The sequence below is a fragment of the Cannabis sativa genome, chromosome X (genome assembly GCF_029168945.1).
Source record: "Cannabis sativa cultivar Pink pepper isolate KNU-18-1 chromosome X, ASM2916894v1, whole genome shotgun sequence".
NCBI classification, from domain to species: domain Eukaryota; kingdom Viridiplantae; phylum Streptophyta; class Magnoliopsida; order Rosales; family Cannabaceae; genus Cannabis; species Cannabis sativa.
In genome coordinates this window covers 6,088,178-6,110,669 of record NC_083610.1, presented here as the reverse complement: position 1 = coordinate 6,110,669, position 22,492 = coordinate 6,088,178, and the positions used below count along the sequence as shown (strand labels likewise).

The 22,492-nt window shown below is 30.2% G+C and overlaps 3 protein-coding genes across 3 annotated transcripts; 1 reads left to right on the top strand and 2 right to left on the bottom strand.

Annotated features, from left to right (window-relative positions):
• Nucleotides 1-866: 866 nt before the first annotated feature.
• LOC115706765 (eukaryotic initiation factor 4A-11) lies at nt 867-3,517 on the bottom strand. The gene is made up of 6 exons (XM_030634508.2): nt 3,314-3,517; nt 2,655-2,724; nt 2,470-2,576; nt 1,932-2,362; nt 1,152-1,819; nt 867-1,070 (listed from the first exon to the last, which is right to left on the bottom strand). Exons 2-5 carry the CDS (start codon nt 2,720-2,722, stop codon nt 1,184-1,186), a joined length of 1,242 nt encoding a protein of 413 aa, XP_030490368.1. The 5' UTR covers nt 2,723-2,724; nt 3,314-3,517; the 3' UTR covers nt 867-1,070; nt 1,152-1,183.
• Nucleotides 3,518-8,107: 4,590 nt separating this feature from the next.
• On the bottom strand, nt 8,108-10,925 carry LOC115706780 (eukaryotic initiation factor 4A-9). The gene is made up of 5 exons (XM_030634517.2): nt 10,786-10,925; nt 10,155-10,224; nt 9,898-10,004; nt 9,214-9,644; nt 8,108-9,110 (listed from the first exon to the last, which is right to left on the bottom strand). The coding sequence occupies exons 2-5, from the start codon at nt 10,220-10,222 to the stop codon at nt 8,475-8,477; spliced, it is 1,242 nt and encodes a 413-aa protein (XP_030490377.1). The 5' UTR covers nt 10,223-10,224; nt 10,786-10,925; the 3' UTR covers nt 8,108-8,474.
• A 1,195-nt stretch (nt 10,926-12,120) lies between these two features.
• On the top strand, nt 12,121-17,736 carry LOC115706757 (uncharacterized). Its single transcript, XM_030634493.2, has 12 exons — nt 12,121-12,334; nt 12,440-12,501; nt 13,360-13,410; nt 13,490-13,516; nt 13,618-13,722; nt 13,967-14,074; nt 14,148-14,219; nt 14,332-14,382; nt 15,040-15,102; nt 15,190-15,314; nt 15,403-15,580; nt 16,842-17,736. Exons 1-12 carry the CDS (start codon nt 12,232-12,234, stop codon nt 17,538-17,540), a joined length of 1,644 nt encoding a protein of 547 aa, XP_030490353.2. The 5' UTR covers nt 12,121-12,231; the 3' UTR covers nt 17,541-17,736.
• Nucleotides 17,737-22,492: the final 4,756 nt, after the last annotated feature.

The window sequence follows — 22,492 nt, the reverse complement described above, 5'->3', positions numbered from 1 at the left end:
AAGAAAAACACTTAAATTTGATTCAGGTAATGAAGTAGAATAATAATAAAAAAAAATTATTCAATTCTTTTGTCGATGTTATTTTAAAATATTATAATGCTACTTTTATTCTAATTATATTTTTATTCTTTCAAACCAAACAACATTTATTAAAGACTAATTAGTAATTTTTTCCCCAAATTTTAACATATACTAAATTGTACCCGTGAACTTTTTTGACCGTTAAAAATTCCTCTGAACTATTGATTTTACTGTTTCAGTGATTGTTTATGTACTGAACCATGCTCTCCAACTTTGATATCTACTAAATCATACTCCTCAAACTTTGATATGTACTAAATCATGCCCCTTGAACTTTCATCCATGTTAAAATTTGTTAACAGCCAAAAAAATTCAAGAGGCACGATTTAATACATGTCAAAGTTTGGGAAGAAAAATTACTAATTAATCTTTATTAAAATAATTAGAGAAACATAAAAATGTTAAATTTTAATTTAAAAAACAAAACTCACTTAAAAACACAAAACCTGAAGCATTAAAATTTAATATCCCCATTCAAGTAATTTTATTTTACATAACATTTGGTTAAACATCCCTGTTCTCATTCTCATTCCTCAAATAAACGTCACTTCAAGTATTAGAATGTCATTCCCATTCAACCGATATTGAATTATACTAATAATGATATAACACTTCGTGATCGTGTTCGTGACCACAAGAGGCCTATAAATTCCCTTAGTACCAAAGCAATGTAATATAAAAAAACACCCACATGAAGAAAAGAACTTTGGTGAAAAAGAAAAAAGATAAGAGCTTCTTCAAGACACCTTTGTAAGAAAGAAAGGAAAAACACACACAAACACAGCTTTTGCACAGAGGAAGAAAATCCACTCCAAACAATAAAATTCTGAAAATTTGTCTTTGAAACTAAAAAAAGAAAGTACAAAGAAAACATGGAAACAAAATTTGGAATAATGGTTTTTACTTCTACACACCCAAAAACAGGAATTTGGAGCACATCCCAAAATTTTGGGGGTCAAGTTCGATCCATTCTAACAAACACCATTCACCTACAAGAAAAAGAAGATAATAATAATAATAATAGTAATGATTAAGGCTTCCAAAATAAATCTTTTGCCTTTATACCACACCTGATCAGAGTCAAGAGCAAAAATACTTTGATTTAAAGGAGATCGGCAACGTTTGCAGGCAGCTCTTCGACAACCACATTGTAAAACTTCTGAATATCGAACAGCATCCTTTCGTCATCCTTGGTCACAAAGTTAATGGCAACACCCTTTCTCCCAAATCGTCCACTACGACCGATACGATGGAGGTAGTTTTCGGGCTGTGTTGGAAGATCGTAGTTTATAACAAGGGAAACTTGCTGCACATCAATACCACGAGCTAAGAGATCGGTGGTGATGAGGACTCTAGAGGAACCTGATCGGAATTCTCTCATGATGATGTCCCTAGTGTTCTGGTCCATGTCTCCGTGAGTTGCAGAAACTGTGTGATCTCTGCTACGCATCTTGTCTGTGAGCCAATCGACCTTTCGCCTTGTGTTAACAAAGATAACACTCTGGGTGATTGCCAATGTTTCGTAAAGATCACAAAGTGTCTCGAGCTTCCATTCCTCCTTCTCCACGTTGACGTGAAATTGTTTGATACCCTCGAGGGTGAGCTCGTCACGTTTCACCAAGATTCTCACAGGTTTGTTCATGAACTTCCTTGTGATCTCAAGAGCCTCAGGTGGCATAGTAGCAGAGAACACACCGACCTGAATCTTCGATGGTAGCAACTGAAAGATGTCGTAAATCTGCAAAAATACAAATCAAAATTATCAACACGAGTAATAGCTTGTTAACTAAATAAAAGACTCGAAACATGGTGATCACAAAAAGATAAAGAAATTTGAGAGCTTTATAAACCTGATCCTTGAACCCTCGTGAAAGCATTTCATCAGCTTCATCAAGAACAAACATCTTAATGTTATCAGGGCGAAGAGACTGTCTCCTCAACATGTCAAAAACACGACCAGGGGTACCAACAACAACATGCACACCACTGGAAAGAATTCGTTGATCTTCCCGAACACTGGTACCACCAACACAAGCATGAACCTTAACACCAAGATAGTCACCAAGTGCTCGCATAACCTTCTCAATCTGTTGGGCAAGTTCTCGAGTGGGTGCAAGAACCAAAGCCTGGCATTCAAGTAAGCCATAGTCAAGTTGCTGCAGAATTCCAGAGCAGAAAGTAGCTGTCTTTCCAGTTCCAGACTGTGCTTGTTGAATCACATCGAGTCCTTTACAAAAGGGGACGATCCCTCTCTGCTGAATTGCAGATGGCTTCTCAAAACCTAATATGAATTATCAGCTTAGATATACAATACTAAATCACCCAATGATTCCAATCACAGACAATATTATCAAAATTCCCCTCATAAAAATAAGATGTGGTACATACCATAAGCATAAATGCCTCTTAGGAGATTCTCTTGCAATCCCATAACATCGAAACTATCATGAACCTCATCATATGATGTAAAGAAATCTTGTCCATCACTACCCAGTCTGTTCCCACAAGTAAACAAAGCATTAGTTATTGCATAAAACCGAAAACGAAAGGTAACGATACAAGGAGAAACTCACAATTCGCTCATCTTAGAATCATACTGACGAGCATCAAATTGAGAGCCTTCCGGAGCTAAGCCTGCCATGACTGAAGAAAAGCACATAAACCATGTCAAACTCAAAAACTAAAACACACCCAAAATTCATTCATCCAAAAAAACTATACAGCAAAAAAGAGAATCATGAATTGATAAGCCTAAGCACTGTACTTCTACATGTGAATGAACATAAGTCTCTTCAATACTGAGCATGATTATAACATACATGACAAGTTTCTTCTAGTGTTGTTTTAACAAACTCCAATCCAAATCCAAACACCATATCAATTCAAAGAGCTTAATCTCAAATCAAAACATTGAAACTAAACTTTTATCAGTATAACATATTCCATTAAGAAAAAAACACTGATCGATCCAAATCCAAATCAAAACACCCAGAAAAAAAAAATAAACACTATTCTCTTTCCAGATCAAAAATATATCAAACCAAACCAAAACAAAAACCCCACACAGACCAAATCTTCAAACCTAGGTTTTCTCCCATTAAAAACAAACCCAGATACAAAAAAGCAAATAAAGCCATAAAAACAATCGATCCAGCCCTAAAACTCAAATTAAAGCTAAAACTCCATGAATAAGAAGCAAAAGAGTAAAAAAAAGAGTGAGATTAGATAGTACCTGATGAAAGTGATAGAATATAAAGATTGAAAATTTGTGGTTTTGGGGTTTAGGGTTCGCTTCCCAAACTCCTTGGATCTCGAATGGATTGGATCTCTGGGCGAGAAATCGGTGGAGTTAAGGGAAGGCAAACGCAGGAGAAGAAGAAGAGCAGAGTTCGAGTTTGAGAAGGGAAAAGAGGATTAGGGAAATCCTAAAGATCTCTTTTTTATGCCTTTCACGTTTCTTTTTCTAATTACCAATTTTACCCCTCTTACCCTTCTTTTTGGGTTTTCTTCCTTACGACGTCGTTTTGTAATTTCCCCCCCTAAATGATAATAATAATATATGAATTTATTATTTATGTGATTTTTTTTTAGAATTATCTATATATTATTTTTTTAATCTTTTTTTTTAAAAAAAAAAATACGATTTAGGTTACTTTGGTAATTTTTATGTGGGTTGCTATATAGATTTGACTTGCAATTTAGATTGCTTCGTTAGTTGCTAGGTGAGCTGCTATGTGGATTTTTATAAAAATACAAAAAAAAAATTATTTTGAAGTGTTAAAATAAAAAGATAAAACTCCAATTTACTATTTATGAGATTTTTTTTCTTTTTGAAATAGGTTTTTAAAATTCTAAAACAAAGTGTATTTTTTTAAAAAACAAATTGTATATTTGCTATTATATATAATATAAATTATTTAAAAATAATATATGATATAAAAGATTTTATTTGTGTTATTAGAAAAATTCCACTTTGAATTTAAAAATTTTATTTCTCAAATTTAAATAAAGTAAGTATATAATATAATTTTTTTTAAAATAATTTTTAACCAAATAACTCTTAAATGAAATTAAAATTAGTCTTTAAACGTGTTTTTTTTTTTTTCTGAATGCAAAATGAAATTTTAATTTGCTAAATCAGCTAAAATACAAGACTGTAATTCAACAGGAACATCCCTTTCACTAAAAACTTGATCTAGAAAAGAATATGACGCTCTAGCAAAGTTGTGTGCAACCATATTAGCAGATTGTTTAATGAAAAATAAAGAAACATTGTTTAAAAGAGATAGAAACTGTCGACAGTCCATCACCACTCCCCCAAGAGGCGAAACCATGGTGATGTTACTTCGAATAGCTTGGACAATTGAGAGACAATCGGACTCGAGTTCAACATTATGTCATTCATGATCCTTGATCCAACTTAACGCCTCTTTAATGTCTAAAGCTTCAGCCATGTCTAGTGCCGTTGCACTCCTGTGATAGATTGTTTTGGCCTCCACTAAATACGGGTTGTGATCCCTTACCACCAACCCGAAACCATATGATGAACTGTGGTTAAATGTTGCTGCATCAACTGAAATTTTGAGTACACTTTCATTAGGCTTAACCCAAGAAACCGCCATTGATAACCTTCCACCAAAGAACCAAAAGAAGAAAAAAGCATAGCACTGAAACCCAAAAACAGGGGCTAGCAGATCACTCAAAACCAAGACGAACTTTGCATGTCAAAAGACAAGACACCATGACTTACAATTTATACTTTTACTGAATTTTACTCTTAATTGAAGATCAAAGCAACACAAACAGACTAATAAACCTAAAAACGTGGTTGTTTTTTAATTTTTGGCATAAAAGTTAAAAGTGGCATTATTGAAGTGACAATTTATAATTTTCTCAAAAAAAAAAATAGTGCCAATTTACAAAAAATAAAAAATAAATAAAATTTTAACTCGAGAACTTATTTACTTGTGAGTACTCTACTCGTATAGATAAAGTATTACATGTTGAATTAAAATTTAAGGTAGGGTGAGGCTATAAAAATATGTACCTGATGCGCGTATAGAATATAGTGAGTATAGTTATAACCTATCCTATTACCCTAACGATTATGTGTATTAATATTTATATGAATATTTGAATAATATGCATTTATTTCATACGTAAAAAATATATAAAAAACTACTTTATTAATTATTATAAAAATATAAAATTTTAAAAATAATTATTTAGTAGCTCTAATACTTTATTATTATTTTAATTGTTACCAATTATATTTTTTTGATTAATTTTACAAGTAATAGAATTAATACTTACTATTTAATATCTTTATATATTAAAAATGTCTATCTAACGACATTTCTTGGTTTAACAGAATATACTTTAAAAATAAAAAAATATTCTGTTAAATTTAACGATGTTAATAGGTTTGATCAAATAAACCCAATAATTAAACTAAAAAATTAAACAATCTTTTTTAAATTAAAAAAAAAAATTATTTTACCCACATATATCTATAACAAATCGCATATTCCCAAATTTTGATATTATTTTTTTGTTATTTTTTTAAAATTTACACGATTTTTTTTTTGATGAATTATTATTACATGATTAGCCTGTGTAATAAGGGGGTTGTGTAACGTGTTTTTCGATAATTAATTATAATTGTCTAATAAGGCGGCCGTGTTCAAATCTTAAAACGATTTCATTTTATTGTTTTTCTTGCCGTGTTAACATATACTTTTGAGAAACATTGAGTGTGGCAGTGAACAATTCTCCATTGAGTGTGTGTGATATATATCAGGTATAAATCTCCTCTATTTATTAGAATTATATTTATTCAAATGTTTTGTTTATAATAGTATTATATATTCTCAATATATAACAAAGAAAATGAAATTAAGGAATTATATTTGTCAATTAATTTGATAAGCAACTTTCAGGTAGAACTGAGCCAAAAGATTTTCCAATTACATTGGCACAAAAGGATTGAGCTAATTTGTTTCCAAAAATTTGAATTATTACGACTAATCACCAACAATTTGAAATTAGAGGTATGTTCTATTTGAATTAATTTATTCATTAGACTTATATATTTGTGTATTTTTTGTGTATTTGTGTATTCATGCGATTTTTTTTTTGTATGAATTACTCCTTTTAAAAATAAATATGTTTATATAAATTTAAATTTAAACTCTATATAAAATAATACATTTTTTTTTTCTTCTAGAAACATAAAGCTACAGACTAATTTCATTAACAATCATTAATATAAAAATTAAACTCTATATTAAAAAATACCTTTTTTTTTCTATAAACATAAAGCTACAGACTAATTTCATTAACAATCATCAATATAAATATTCAAGTATGAATAAATCAGAACAATTCAAAATCAGAACAAATAAATATGCAAGTATTTCAATAAATTCGTAAACAAATAAATCAGAACAATTCAAAATCTCAAATCAAGAAAATTAAAAGTTTAGATTTATAATCTTTACAAATATGAAAAACTTAAATAGATCCATCTACCATTGTTGTTGTCGTTGCTTAGTTACTGAATTCTTAAACAAAAACCACTAGAACTTATATAAAATTAATATTTACGTGGCTCACCACGTAACTCTCATCTAGTTTAAGATAATATATAAATAAATTTTTATGTTATTGAATATAATTTATTGATTTTTTAAAATGTTTCTTAAAACTTATCAAGGCGTGGATACCCGTTAAGGTAATACTCGCATCCTACTCATAAATAAATAAATAAATAATAGAATAACATGGTAGGGTATGGGTAAAAAAATTGAGTTTTTTGCGGCTAAACTCTCTCAACTATCACTCTATTCGTACTTAACCTTCTAAGCTCAGATTTTGATGATAAAACCCTCCAAACTACTTAATTGTTTACAAATTTAAGGTGCCATCCATTTAATAACAGTTAGTTGTCAATATAGACTGCTTATGTGTATCTCTTATACACGTGACACATTTATATTAGTACACATAATATTGTTATTTAAAAAATATAAAAACTATTTCAAATTTTAAAATATTTTAGTTTTTATTTATATAATTTTATAGTAAATTTTGAAAATAATTTTTAAATAATAATATCTAGTGCACTAATATAAATGTGTCCAGTATACAATAGTATACACATAAACAGTCTACGGTGGCAGTTAACCGAATTTATTATTAGTTCAGTAGTTTAAAGGACTTTAATGCCAGAATATAAATTTAGAAGGTTAAATAAAAGTAAAATTATAATTGAGAGGGTTTAGCAACCAAAAGCTCAAAAAAATTTATAGGGTAGGGTTGTGGAATAGGCGTACCTTACCCATACCCCACCTGTTGCCATCCCTACCTCAAACTTTAACATGTACCGAATAACGTCTACTGAACTTTCATCCACGTTAGACGTCTATTAATAAAATTGGACATAAATCCTTAAATCCAATAATTCCAAGAGTGTTTACAGTGCGGGTGGTGTGAGATGTCACTTTTTTTCAAACAAAACCGCATATGCTGTTTTTGTAATTTTTCAAACTAAAACTACACCTCGAGATCTTAAAGTTGCAAAAACCATATTATAAAAATACGATATAGTGCAATACAATTTGAACAATTTATACTTTTATTATTATTTGTATCGTTCGACTATCTTCTGTATAGTAATATAGTTTTGGTTTGTATATCGTTTTTATAATAAGCCTTTGTTATTTTATTACTCACCCTTTAAAATTAGATTAGTTTATGTACTTATCAAAGCTATTACCCAAATTAATTAACATCACAATCTCAATTTCTTCTTTCTTTTTAAAGGAATTATGCAAAAGATATCAACAATAGCTCATCAACAAAATGATGAACCCTAAACTTAATACTTTTGCATGTAGTTTAAATCAATATCAAGTTTAAAATATCGATTGCTCGTTAAACCCTCTCGTATAATTAACTAACCATGAAGTCAATTACCTAATTAAACAAATTACACCAAACTTAGTATTTAATCATTGAAAAAGGATTTTCCAAACACACCATAATAATCATACTAAAATCTTGGAGGAATGTTAACTAATTAAGACAATGAATTTTACATATTTTTTCTTCAGTGTCACAATAGCAATCTCATGTCGGCTTTTGTCAACAATCACTTCTGCAAATTTGTCTTTGAAACTAAAAAAAAAATAAAAAATACCCCCCAAAAAAATAAACATGAAAGAAAATTTCTAATAATGGTTTTACTTCTACACCCAAAAACAGTAAATTGGAACATATCTCATAATAATTTGGGGGGCCAAGTTTGATCCATTCTAAAAAACACCCTTCTTCACCTACAAGAAGAGGAAGATAAAAATAATAATAATACTAATAATAATTAAGGCTTCCATTTAAAGGAGATCAGCAACATTTGCAGGCAGCTCTTCGACAACCACATTGTAAAACTTCTGAATATCAAACAGCATTCTTTCATCGTCTTTGGTCACAAAGTTAATGGCAACACCCTTTCTCCCAAATCGTCCACTACGACCGATACGATGGAGGTAGTTTTCGGGCTGTGTTGGAAGATCAAAGTTTATAACAAGAGAAACCTGTTGCACATCAATACCACGAGCTAAGAGATCGGTGGTGATGAGGACTCTAGAGGAACCTGATCGGAATTCCCTCATGATGATGTCCCTAGTGTTCTGGTCCATGTCTCCGTGGGTAGCGGAAACTGTGTGATCTCTGCTGCGCATCTTGTCTGTGAGCCAATCGACCTTTCGCCTTGTGTTAACAAAGATAACACTCTGGGTGATTGCCAATGTTTCGTAAAGATCACAAAGTGTCTCGAGCTTCCACTCCTCTTTCTCCACGTTGACGTGAAATTGTTTGATACCCTCGAGGGTGAGCTCATCACGTTTCACCAAGATTCTCACAGGTTTGTTCATGAACTTCCTGGTGATCTCAAGAGCCTCAGGTGGCATTGTAGCAGAGAACACACCGACCTGAATCTTTGGCGGTAGCAATTGAAAAATGTCATAAATCTGCAAACACAAAGCAAAGTTGTCAACACGAGCAATAGCATGTAAACTAAACTAAACACTACTTAAGTGGTAATCACAAAACAATGTTCAGATCATTAAAAACCTGATCCTTGAAACCCCTAGAAAGCATTTCATCAGCTTCATCCAAAACAAACATTTTGATGTTATCAGGACGCAGGGATTGTCTCCGAAGCATGTCAAACACACGACCAGGGGTACCAACAACAACATGCACTCCACTGGAAAGAATACGTTGATCTTCACGGACACTGGTACCACCAACACATGCATGAACCTTCACACCGAGATAATCACCAAGAGCCCTCATAACCTTCTCGATCTGTTGGGCAAGTTCTCGAGTGGGTGCAAGAACCAAAGCCTGGCAATCAAGTAAGCCATAGTCAAGCTGCTGCAGAATTCCAGAGCAGAAAGTAGCAGTCTTTCCAGTTCCAGACTGTGCTTGTTGAATCACATCAAGTCCTTTACAAAAGGGGACAATCCCTCTCTGCTGAATTGCAGATGGCTTCTCAAAACCTGCAAGTAACAATTATTACACTTAAAAACTATAAAATATTAAGTAATTTGACATTAAATGGCATGGAATTTTGCTTTAAGTAAAGCTTAACACCTATATGGTAATAGAGGTTTACACAAACTCATAGATACAAAATCATTCAATGATTACAATCAGACACATTATCATTAAACTCCCCCCTCAAAAAATCAAAGTAACTATTTGTAAAATTCCAAAATAGATATAAACATAACAAAATAAAGTAATGCATACCATATGCATAAATGCCTCTTAGAAGATTTTCTTGCAAACCCATATCATCAAAACTTTCATGAACCTCATCATATGATGTAAAGAAATCTTTTCCATCACTTTCCAGTCTGCTCTCATCAGAAAACAAAACATGAGTATCAACATCAGTTCTACCGAATTTCGGTTATAACATTGTATCGAATAGAACACAAATTTCGGTTTTAACATTGCCAAGAATAGAATCAAAAATAGAGCAACAAGGAAAGAAATAGACTCACAATTCACTCATCTTGGAATCATACTGACGAGCATCAAATTGAGAGCCTTCTGGTGCTAAACCTGCCATGACTGCAAAATCACATAATCCATGTTAAATTCAATACTAAAACTCACCAAAAACTCAATTCATCCCAGTATATATATATACATTATATACAAAAGAAATAATCTATACAAACATGAACTCTTAAATACTGAGCATAGTGATAAATCCAAACATAAACACAAGCTTTTTCTTTTTCTCATCAAAAAAAGAAGTGAACTTTTTCTAGAACTATTTAACTATCAAAATACCTAATAATATTTACACGAATTCTTCTAATCAAACTTCAATTAAGTAAATATCCAACGAACTCATTATTAACAAGGCATGAACTTTACATACATTCGACCCAAACCCAAATCCAAATCAAAACACCCAAAAGAGAAAAACAACAAACTACTAACTTTCCAGATCAAAACCAAATCTTCCTACCTAGGGTTTTTTGAACATGAAAAAAAAGCAAATAAACCCTAGATTTACAATAGATCAAGCCCTAATACTGAAATTTGAGCTGAAAATAGCGTAAGCTTTACGAATTAGAAGCAAAACAGTAAAGAGAGAGTGAGATAAGAGAATTAGGGCATTACCTGATAAAGTGGTAAAGGAGGAAGAAGAAGATATCGTTAGTTTTGGGGTTTAGGGTTTTTATGTGCCTTTCTTTCACTTCTTCTTTTTTTCTTAAATACCATGCCTTTTATAAGCAACTCAAAATAATAAAAAAATAAACTAAAATTAATTTATAATATCTTTTTTTATAAAAATCATTCGTTCATTATGCAAAATTTTCAAACTTTATTGATATTTTTAAATATTTTTTCAAAATGATGTATATATATTTTAATAAGATTATATGTTTTTTCAAAAAGAAAAAAAAGATTATATGTATTTTATTTTAATTTTTTCTTACGTAAAAATAATTATTTTATATATGTATTTTTTTAAAAAAAAGTTAATTTTAAAAAATAGTATAAAATAAGATAAACTTTATAAAAAAATTTGGAGTACAAATAAATTTTTTTTACGTAAATATCAATCATTTTTTTTAAAAAAGATATTAATTAAATTAACCATTGAGGACCATTACACAACATTCTTATTTTTCTAAGGCCCAATTTCATTTTTTTCCTGTTTTTTTTTTTTTAAATAAAAACATTGATTGATATCACATTTTTTTTCCTGTTATACATACATAAATAATTTCTCAAAAAAAAAAAAGCATAAATAAATAAAAAATAATTATAAGGAAAAATTAAAAAAAATTAAGCTGGTAATAGAATTGTGGTCTTAATGTAAACGATTTTTTTTTGGGAAATTTACAAAAATACTGGAATTTGGATTAACTTTTACAAAAATACTGTCACACGGAAATCTTTTCAAAAATACTGTGTTTTTATAAAACACCAGTAAAACACAAAGCATAACAACTCAAAACAATAATAGAATACTAGTAAAACACTAATAGAACACCAGTGAAAACTTAACACAGTATACTGCAGTATGAAACTTATAAAAAAACACAGTAAAAATGTAAAAAATACTGCCTGACAGTATTTTTGTAAAAAAATAACAAAAGTTAGTATACCATGTAAATTTCTTTTTTTTTTTAAAGGCTAAATTTTAAGCCTTTGCACAACACCCTCAAAATGTTTAGACCGACCTTGCACCGAGTATGTAGTGTAGTGGTTGAGACGCTTTTCATAAGTTCTTAACTCTAATTGTCTTCTAGAGTTCAAATATCGATAATGAAATTTTACTATTTGACCTAAAAAGTGACATTCCCAGATTATTATCAAGCTGAAAGAGATGGAGATATGATGTGCAATTGTGCACGATTTTTTTTTTTAAATTATTTTTTTTATATTAATTAAAATTAAAATATATTTTAATTAAAATAAATTTTTTTTTAAAAAAATATTTTTTAGATCTCAAAAAAAAAGACCTAAGGGAAGAAAACGAAAAACGACATGTCGTAACTACCAAACCACCAAGCGAAAACCCTAAAAAAAAACCAGTACACTGAAGCTCAGTCGATTATGGCGTCTTCTAATGTGGAAGAAGCTGTAGAGGAAGTAAACCCAGTTCCAAGGTTACAGATTTACTCCACCTCCGCCAATGGTGTCTCACAATTTTGGATAGGTTTTTTTTTTTTCCCCAATATCATATCTTATAAAATTCCTTTTTTTTTTGTTTTCTGAGTAAAATTAGAGCTCAATGATTTTGTTTTTTGTTTTTTGAACATAGAAAAGTACGAAAGAGAAGCTAAGAAGTATTGGGATGTCTTCTACAAGCGGCATCAAGATAAGGTTTGCTTTCAAAAATAAAGTTCTGATCTTGATTAGCTACTTCAATTATTTGTTGTTTTCTGATAAATTAGACTGGAAGATTAATAATTTCAATTTGTGTAATTAATTAACTTTGATAAAATAGTCAGATTTAATTTTATAGTTGTAGCAATTGTTATAGTTTTTTTGATTTCTAAGTATTATAAGATTAGAAGGGGAGCTTGGTTTTGGTAAAAGGAAAATTGGGTTTTCAGTAATTGGAATTTTAGAATGTGTTTGGTAGGAGGGAGAGATGGAAGGAAAGGTAACTTGGTTGCGAATATCGGGGAAGGGATTTTAGGAGGAAATGAATTCGAGTTTGCGTTTTGATTTCTAATTTTAAGAGGGATGGAAGGAAGGATAGGACAACTCGGTTTCGGTTAATTGGATGGTTGTTTGATGTGAATGGTTTTAGGAGGGAATGAAATTGAGTATGGATTTCAAATTCTTAGTTTGAGAGAGATGGAAGGAAGGATAACTAGGTTGCTGATAATTGGAAGGTTTGGTTTTAGGTGGGAATGAATTCGGTTATGGATAGCTTGGCAATGCAAAAGTCCTCTCTTTCTTTTTCACTCTACCCTTGGTTACTTACCTCTTCTTATTACCCTTATCAGCCTTAAGGTTGAACAATGCTATATGGGCTCTCGATCCACGTGGTGCCTCCCGACTAGTTGTCAGGCCTTCAAGCAGCAGCCTTACAGGCCTGACGACCAATCAGGAAGCCTCACATGGATCTGGAGCCCATTTTCATTCAGGACATACGGCTTTGTTCCTTAATGTTTGTTCTTCCTATGCTGTATATTTATTTGTAAATTAATTATCATTCTCTTTTATTTTCAGTTTTTTAAAGATCGACATTACTTGGACAAAGAATGGGGTCACTACTTCTCTGTAAGCTGAGAATTGAAATGGATTTTGTGTATTTCCTTTTAAGAATTTCGAAGACGTATATTGATTTCCTTGTTTGCAGGGAGCAGGGAGAAAAACCATTTTGGAGGTGAACAACTATTCTCACTTCTCAACCTACTGATCTTAATGTGATTTACTCCATGTTTGAGCACAGACATTGATTGTATATCGGTTGTTGTTTACGAGCAGATTGGCTGTGGAGCTGGGAACACCATTTTTCCATTGGTTGCTACATACCCCGATATTTTCATTTATGCATGCGATTTTTCACAGCGTGCTGTTAACTTGGTTAAGGTTTGTATTCATCCTTTTTCGAAAGCTTTGACTTGTTTACTTAACCTTAGGATTTGAATAAGTCCTTAAATTTTCTTATACTTTATTGGCTGGCAAAGATGTGATAGGCTAACTAATGCAATTACTATAATTAAGATATCACAATTGGTTAGGTTATTTCTTTAGAAGCTCATTGAATTTCTGTTACAAAAATTCCAAATGGGCGAAACCGAGACATGATAAAATTTCGGTTTGGTCATTACAGGCACATAAAGACTTCAATGATTCGCATGTTAGCGCTTTTGTTTGTGATTTGACCAGTGATGACCTCACAGATCACATATCTCCATCTTCTGTCGATATCGTAACCATGGTATTTGATCGAAAATTGTTGTCATTTGTTTTTACTTACCTTCTGATTTTGAAGTGGCTGACATGTTAAGCAGATCTTTGTGTTGTCTGCAGTGTCTCCAGAGAAGATGTCTCTAGTGTTACAGAATGTTCGAAAAGTTCTTAAGGTAAGTTATCCCATCTCTCTGATTAGCTGAGAAATTTATCTTTAAAGCTTTCATTTTTCTATAATAAATCATTAACTTTATGTGATGAAACTCATGTTGTATTGTTTGCCAGCCAGGTGGTTACGTGCTTTTTCGTGACTATGCCACCGGTGACCTAGCTCAGGTTAGCCTGTTGCCATTCTCTCTGTAGTTTTCGTTTTCTTTTCTTCAAATGATTGGTTTTTTCTAGGATTGTTCACGAATTGGTTTAGTCTGAGTTTTTTCCAAACCAAAGCAGTATTACAGTTTTCTAAACATTCAAAACTGAACTTGACCAATTAAATACGCAAATTCAAATAATGCTTTGGTTTAAAACTATAGTTTGTATTTCGTAACATTTTTTTAAGTACTTACTCATTCTTTTACTAATTTTTTAAACTTTTTAAAGTTTGTAATTCATAAAAGACAACATTGATAAAAAATATCAAGTCGAGATCGTCCCGAAATATTAAAATTCCATAATAAAAATATATGTATATAACAAATTAGGCAATTTGGTTTGATCCGCTAGCGAAAATTCTAAAACTTTGAACAAAATAGAGAATTATAAACCGTCCAAATTAACTAAACTGTTGACACCGAATTGATCTGGTTTCAAATGATTTGGTCCGGATTGATTTGGGTTTGAAACTACGAATTGCAGATTGCTATGAACAACCCAAGTTTTTTCCGAAGTTTCTATGGCTGTATGCCAAATTGTAACATGGAAATAAGGACATTGATCTTATAAATTTCGAGACTGATCTCTATCCTGGTACTAATATCATGTGGAAATTTACAGGAAAGATTAACTTGCAAGGATCAAAAGATCAGTGAAAACTTTTATGTCAGGGGTGATGGCACTGTAAGTTGTTGTTTCACACTAGTGTTATTGTTTCAGTACTATGCATTTCTATTTTGCTAGCTTAATTATTTCCCCTTATATTTCCAGCGCGCCTTCTATTTTTCAAACGAGTTCTTAACAAGCATGTTCAAAGACAACAGATTTGATGTCAAAGAACTCGGTTTGTGCTGCAAACAAGTTGAGAACCGATCACGAGACCTTGTAATGAATCGGTAAACAGTCTTGTTTACACATAAATAGGTACTTTATTATATGCTTTTATGAAAATCCCGGTTTCTAAAGACATTCAAAATGTTGTAGGCGCTGGATTCAAGCGGTATTCCACATTTCAGATGGTACAGATCAATCTACCAATACCGAGGCTGCCATTCAAGGCGAAGAGAACGTTTTGAAGCGTGCCACCGACAATGTTGAGGTCGATATCTCTGATGGTTTGGCAGCAGAAATGTTTGGAGATAGTCCTTCCAATGATAGCGAGGTACGATACTTTCGTCACTGAATTTATCGAGAAATATTAAAATTTGCTCCCGAACTATTGCACTTATCTAAGCAGACGAGTAATAGTTTATAGGCGAAATCGCAATCTGTCCTAAGGCCATGTTTGGTTTGGCGTAATCATAATCATAATGGAATCATTATTACGATTTCATCATTTAGTTTGGTTTTGAAAATATTACACCATTCATTTGAATAAGGATTACATGTCTAAACCTATGTAATTGCCTTTCCACCATTTAGTATAAAAGTAAAATTACTCTAATACCCTTAGCCTTATTTTATACCCTTCCATTACCAAAATGATTTAAAGTAAGAATATTTATGTCAATACACAACACATTTTGTTACCATTCTAAAATTAAACTAAACATCATAATACTATTCCTATTACTATTCTATTCCATAACACTAAACCAAACGCCACTTAAATTCTTTTTCATGAATTTTCTCCCATATCATGCAGATGAATAATGAGAAAGTCATGGAATTTGAACCCGAACTCCATTTACGATTCAATTTTTCTAGCTCAGTAGCTCTTATTTCCTATTTCAACGTATCGATTTCAGCTTAGCTTATGATTATTTTAGGTGCCGTTTGGTAACACTTTTTTAATCAGTTTTCTGTTTTTAAAATTGAAAAAGTGAAAATATTTTTCAAAAACATGTTCTATAAAACTGTTTTTATTTTTCAATTTTTTAATTGATAATCAAAATTTTAAAAACAAAAAAAATCACTTCAATATTTTTTTAAACAGTTTTTTTTCTTAATCAATATCTTGAACTTCGATCATGACCCGGACCCAAATCCCCCCACGGTCCTGGTGCTGAACCCGGCCTCTGACTTGAACCCAAATTCGACCCCAGACCTAAACCCAACGTAAATAAAATCAAAAAATGAAAATGAAAATGAACTTCACAGAACACACTTTTGTTTTCTGTTTTTAAAATTGAAAAATAAAAGTGGTTACAGAACGCATTTTTGTTTTTCAAAAGCAAAATTTTTAAAAACAAAAATTTTACTTTCATTTTGTAATTATAAAATTAGAAAACAAAAGTGTTACCAAACGGCACCTTAGATTATGAATTTTATAAGTTTTACGAAGTTTTTCCTCTTGTTGTGGGACTAAGGGAAAATGCCTCAGTACGCTATTCGGTTTTTCAAAACCTAAAAACAGAAACACTATTTTCACAATCTTTCCTAAATTCATTTGACACTAAAATATTATCTCCTAATCTTCACAGATAATAAAGATCAGAGATCATAATTTCGAGATCAAAAGACTATCCAAAGAGTACCAACACACATGCACATCGACCGGTCTAATGATATGGGAATCAGCTCATCTAATGGCTTCAGTCTTAGCAAGAAATCCATCCATAGTTTCCGAAAAAAAGGTTCTCGAATTAGGCGCCGGTTGTGGGGGTATCTGCTCAATGATCGCAGCTAAATACGCTAACCTAGTGATCGCCACCGATGGAGACACAAAAGCCCTCGAGCTATTGACACAAAATGTCTCCTCGAATCTCAAACAACCATTATCAAACAAATTGATTGTGAAAAAACTAGAGTGGGGAAACAAAGAACACATGGAAACAATCAAGGAAGTAAACAACAATGGTTTCGATATCATAATAGGCACAGATGTTACATACATTGCTGAAGCCATTTCGCCTCTATTTGCAACCGCGAAAGAGATGATTTCATCAAATAGTAAGGATCATCAGCCTGGATTGATTCTATGTCATATTATAAGGCGAGTGGACGAGCCAACCATACTTTCAACTGCCTCTCAGTTCGGTTTCAGGTTAATTGAAAGGTGGCCCTCGGAAAATCCCTCCGCCTCTGCCTCGGAAAGCATTATGAATTCTTGGTTTGCAGGGGATGGTTCTGACTATATCCCATGTAAAGCATTGAATATTTTGTACTTTTGCATGGAATAATATTGAAATTGTTGTAATTCTATATTCTCTTGCAATTTTTTTTCAGTCATTTTTCTTCTAATTTGCTTATTTATTTTCTATCATATTATTATAGAAAATTGTAGTACTGTATTTTTTTTTACCTTCAAGATATTTTCTCAATTGACAGTGTAATTTTTTTTTTCAGCCTATCAAATATGCTATAAATATTTTCACATTTTTTTTTTTTGAGGAATTTGTGGCAAAATCTATGTTTAATTTTTATACATTTAATCTCATTTTTTTTCGTGGCAAAATTCTTTTAAGTTTACTTTTCTTTACAAATTTAAGGTGTTAGTTAGATATTACCATTAAATTTTAACTGGATTATTACTGTATCGACTTTGAGGGTTTACTGTTACATATATACAAGTGTATACAGTGGTCATCCAATTGATATTTAACTGACGTATCAAATTTACAAAGAAAAATAAACTTAAGGGGGGGTTTTGCCACAAGAAAAAAGGGGTTAAGGTATAAAAATTAAAACATAAAAGATTTCGCCGCAAATTGCTCTTTCTTTTTTTTTGCCTAAATTTATTTCTTCTCGGTGCTTTTTTAATGTAAATAATAATAGCGTTATTTCCACAATAATAATAACACTAGTGCTTAATAACAATGCTTACACCTTAAGATGGTATTGAATATTAGTAATGCTTAAATAACTTTAATAAATAACGATAATTATACTAATTTTTTTTTTTTTTAAGATGACATTGGTATTAAGTTATATAAGAATAAACTTAATCACACGTTAGGTTAGACAATAAATTTTTTTTTTCTTCCGAAAGAAGAAAGATCTCATTCAAGTTTATGCTTTGTTGTTTTAATACAAAAATTATTATGAATCTTTTCTACTATCATATTTTGATGAGTCAAAAGTTCTTAATTTGATTCATTATACTAAGTAAATAAGTACCATTAACAAAGTTGAAATATAATGAGAATAGCTATGTAAATGTTACCATAATATAATTACATATTTACTTAATAGTTAAGTAAATTTGTAGGTCTATTTTATTCATTTGTTAAACCTTTGTTTGGATCTTGAATTTTATGAAGTTTGAAGAATTTTATTCTCTCATCTTTAGATTCAAGTGAAAAACAAAGGTTTATTTTCTAAAAGAATTAAAACTCAAGTATATACAGGGACAGATTTAGCATAAAATTAGGAGTGGCCTATGTTGACCTTGAAATTTTAATATTTAAATTTTTTATTTATAATTTAATCTTTTTCTATATATATTTATACTTTGTAAATATTTTTATATACATACTCTCTATTTTTGTATATTTTTTTTCTTCTATATTATGATTTTTTAATAAATTAATTTTTATTATGTCTTAACTTTTAGGTTTACTTTCATCTCTAATTTTTTTTCTTGATGAACCAAATTTTTGGGACCACCCCTAAGTATATAGTATAATTTTATAAAATTTAGAACACTATAAATAAAAATAATTTCTTATAAATTTTTTGAAAATATTTTGCTCAATTTTTTCTCCTTTACAATATTTTTTTAATAAAAGTCAACATCCAAACAAAACTAATGAGAGATTAATTTTTTCCTCTAAAATACAATAAAATAAATAAAGTAAAACTCCACTTTTCATAGTTTATAATGAAATACTCTAATATTCTTTACAAGATTCACACTAAAATGACAAATCATCTAATATTCTATATTCTTCTTTATCTTTCTCATTGTCAAGTCTTCATTTAGTATATATCTCTTTCTAGAATATTATAACAGCATATTCTTTTCTATTATATATTTATTTTTCCCACATTCTAGTAAAACTTTTAAAAAATTAATCTACATATGTAGCCTCATTATATTATTATTAGGTAAATACTATTTTGAACCATGTATTTTGCAAAAGTTATTGATTGGATCATCTGTTTTGTTAAATGACAAAATAGACCTTGTATTTTCTAAAATAGTAAAAATAGGACATTGAGCTTAATTTTCGATAACTTTTTTTTTTTTAATATAATCAACTTAAAGACAATTCCTAACACGAACAGATACAAAAAATGTAAACAGTTTTGTCATAACACCTTTAGATCGGATTATTATTAAATTTTATTTGATAAAATATCAGTTCAGGATCTTATTTGTATTATTTTAGAAAATATATAGTCTATTTTGTCATTTAACTAAACAGAGAGTCCAATTAGTAACTTTTACAAAACACAAGGTCCAAAATGGTATTTACTCTTATTATTATTAAAGGAAATTAAAAAATTTATAAGATTTTATACATCTGATTTTTTTTTAAAAAAAAAAAGTTATATTTTATGAGAAAATTTTAATAAAATGTTAAAAAAAATGAGAAAATTAGATAAAGGTATAATCAAATATTAGAGGAGTAACTAGGTACCTCTTATAATAATTAGAGAGGTAATTAGGTAACCTTATGGTAACTAGAGGGGTAATCAGTTACTTATTTTACTCATATTTTTAACCTTTTTTTTTTTCTTAATTTTCCCAAATTAAGCTATATTTTTACAAATTTATACCTTAAAACCAATAAAAATGAAAAGTTCCCTTAGGTAATTTATAGTTTTGATTTGTTGGCATATATCCATATTGTTTTGCATGTGAGGTCAAAAGAATATTAGTGAAAATATATTATGAAAGATGATAACTAAGAAATTATAATAGAGGACAAAATCGAAAAACAACACTAGCTAGGTCAAATATGAACAACGCTTCTACCAAAAGATTAATTAGACTAATACTTTGAGGAAATTACACTCTATACTTTTTTTATATTGTCCTTTTTTATTTTTACCATCTTTTTTAAAGTCTATCATTTTTACCTCTTTTTTTAAACATTGTACCAATTTTGCCCCTGTCACTTCAAGATACTCTCCAAGTGACTCTCTTATGTCAGGGTATTTTGGGTACAATACATATAAAAAGAGGTATGTTTCAAATAAATATAAAATTAAAGGTAAATTTGATTAATTGATTAATAAAAGAGGCATTTTTCAACTTACCCCTAATACTTTTTTGGTTAATTTCTGTTATTATTTGAGTATGGAATATCGTAACAACTAAAAGTTAATATTGAATTCATCGAAAGTGGAAGATGAGAATTTGAACTTTGATAGTTTAAGCAAAAGTTTATTAGATTAATACAACTAAGTCTTTTAGTTTTAAGATAGAAACTCATGATTATCATTATTATTATTCCTTGTGGGCCATTCATTCTATGTAGTTATCTAAGATAGTGCTTAGGAAAAAAAATCGAAAAATTGGCCACTTATAATAAAGTGATTATTTAAGATTAGTGAACAAAATTTGTTACCATCTCGATAGATCACTGAATATTAAAGTATATTATAAATTATTTAAAATTTTTTTAAAAAAATTGTGTGAGACTTACTATACACCATATATATAAATTGAGATTATAACAACTATTTTGTATTGTAATTAGGTTTTTCATATATGTGGAATCATTGTTATCTTTAGTGTATAGAATCTTTTATTTAGTCTTGAATCTTACAAATTATATTTCATGTGTTAGTGATAACAACCTTTTTTTTTTAACTACTTATTTGATTATTACAATAATTTTTGAGGTTTTTTTTTTACATATAATATTTTACATTATAAAGCTAACTTATTATGTTATAGTGATTGGATTTAGCTAGCAACATATATAATTTCAGTACACAGACCTAGGATAGAATTCAAGATCCATGTATAACACATTTTTCATAAATGATTATTCAAAAATTAAAAAAATAAGAATAAAAGTAATATTATTAATACTTTAAAATGCAACAAATAACAAATTAATAGAATAAAAATTATTTTATTTTCACTTCTTTACCTCTAATTAAACGCCACATGATACTTTTAGTCATAGACTTTTAGTGATAATATAAAAATGATGATTTATATTTAATCACAATTTTTTTACTTTTAATCAACGTTGTTCACTTTTCCGGATATAAATGACACATGGACCTTCAAGCAAGCCCATTAAAGTTATTGGACCCATTCACTAGGTCCACATGGATCAATCACTCAACTCATGAGTGAAGCCAGACAAAGTGTTCAGATTTCATAACTGCTTCCCCAGAACTAAGCTGGACACAGGTCCTGGAAGATAATTTTAAATTCAGCCAATATGCATTCAAAAAGGCAAAATCGATTACCTTCAGAGGTCATCTGGGAAAGGAAGTCAAAGAGGCATCTGGGAACATATGAGTGTTTGGGAGATCATCCTATGTGGCAATCTTTCGACAAGAATCCTGAAAAAAAAAAATTGGTTGCATGTCCCCTCTGTCGGGCCTCAAAAAGGCACACAACAAAAGGAAATTACCTTTTTGGGTCAATATCAGCCACTATTCTAACCTCAATAAACTAGCAGCCGCCCATGCTAAGTTTTCACTGTCAACATACGTCTGTGTACAAACAACGACTGCCTACACATTGGACCTCACCTACCCAACCCAATAGTCAATATTCAATTATATTAGAGGAAATTACACTCTATACCCTTTTTATATTGTTCTCTTTTATTTTTACCCTCTTTTCTAAAGTCTATCATTTTTACCTCTTTTTTTATATATTGTACCAATTTTGTCCCTGTTACTTCAAGATACTCTCCATGTGACTCTCTTATCTTAGGATATTTTGGGTATAATACATATAAAAAGAGGTATATTTCAATTAAATATAGAATTAGAAGCAAATTTGATTAATTGATTAATAAAAGTAGTATTTTTAAACTTATCTCATTATATTACTCAATCAGTGAGCTTTTTTTTTTTTACTTTCTAAACCTAATGGGTCTTCATCACCTCAACCCATTAGTCAAATTAAATACATATAAATAAAGGCTTCATCCCTTCATGAAAAGGGTTAAAAAATTTTGTATAAAGAAAAACAGTAAATACTCCATAACCAAAG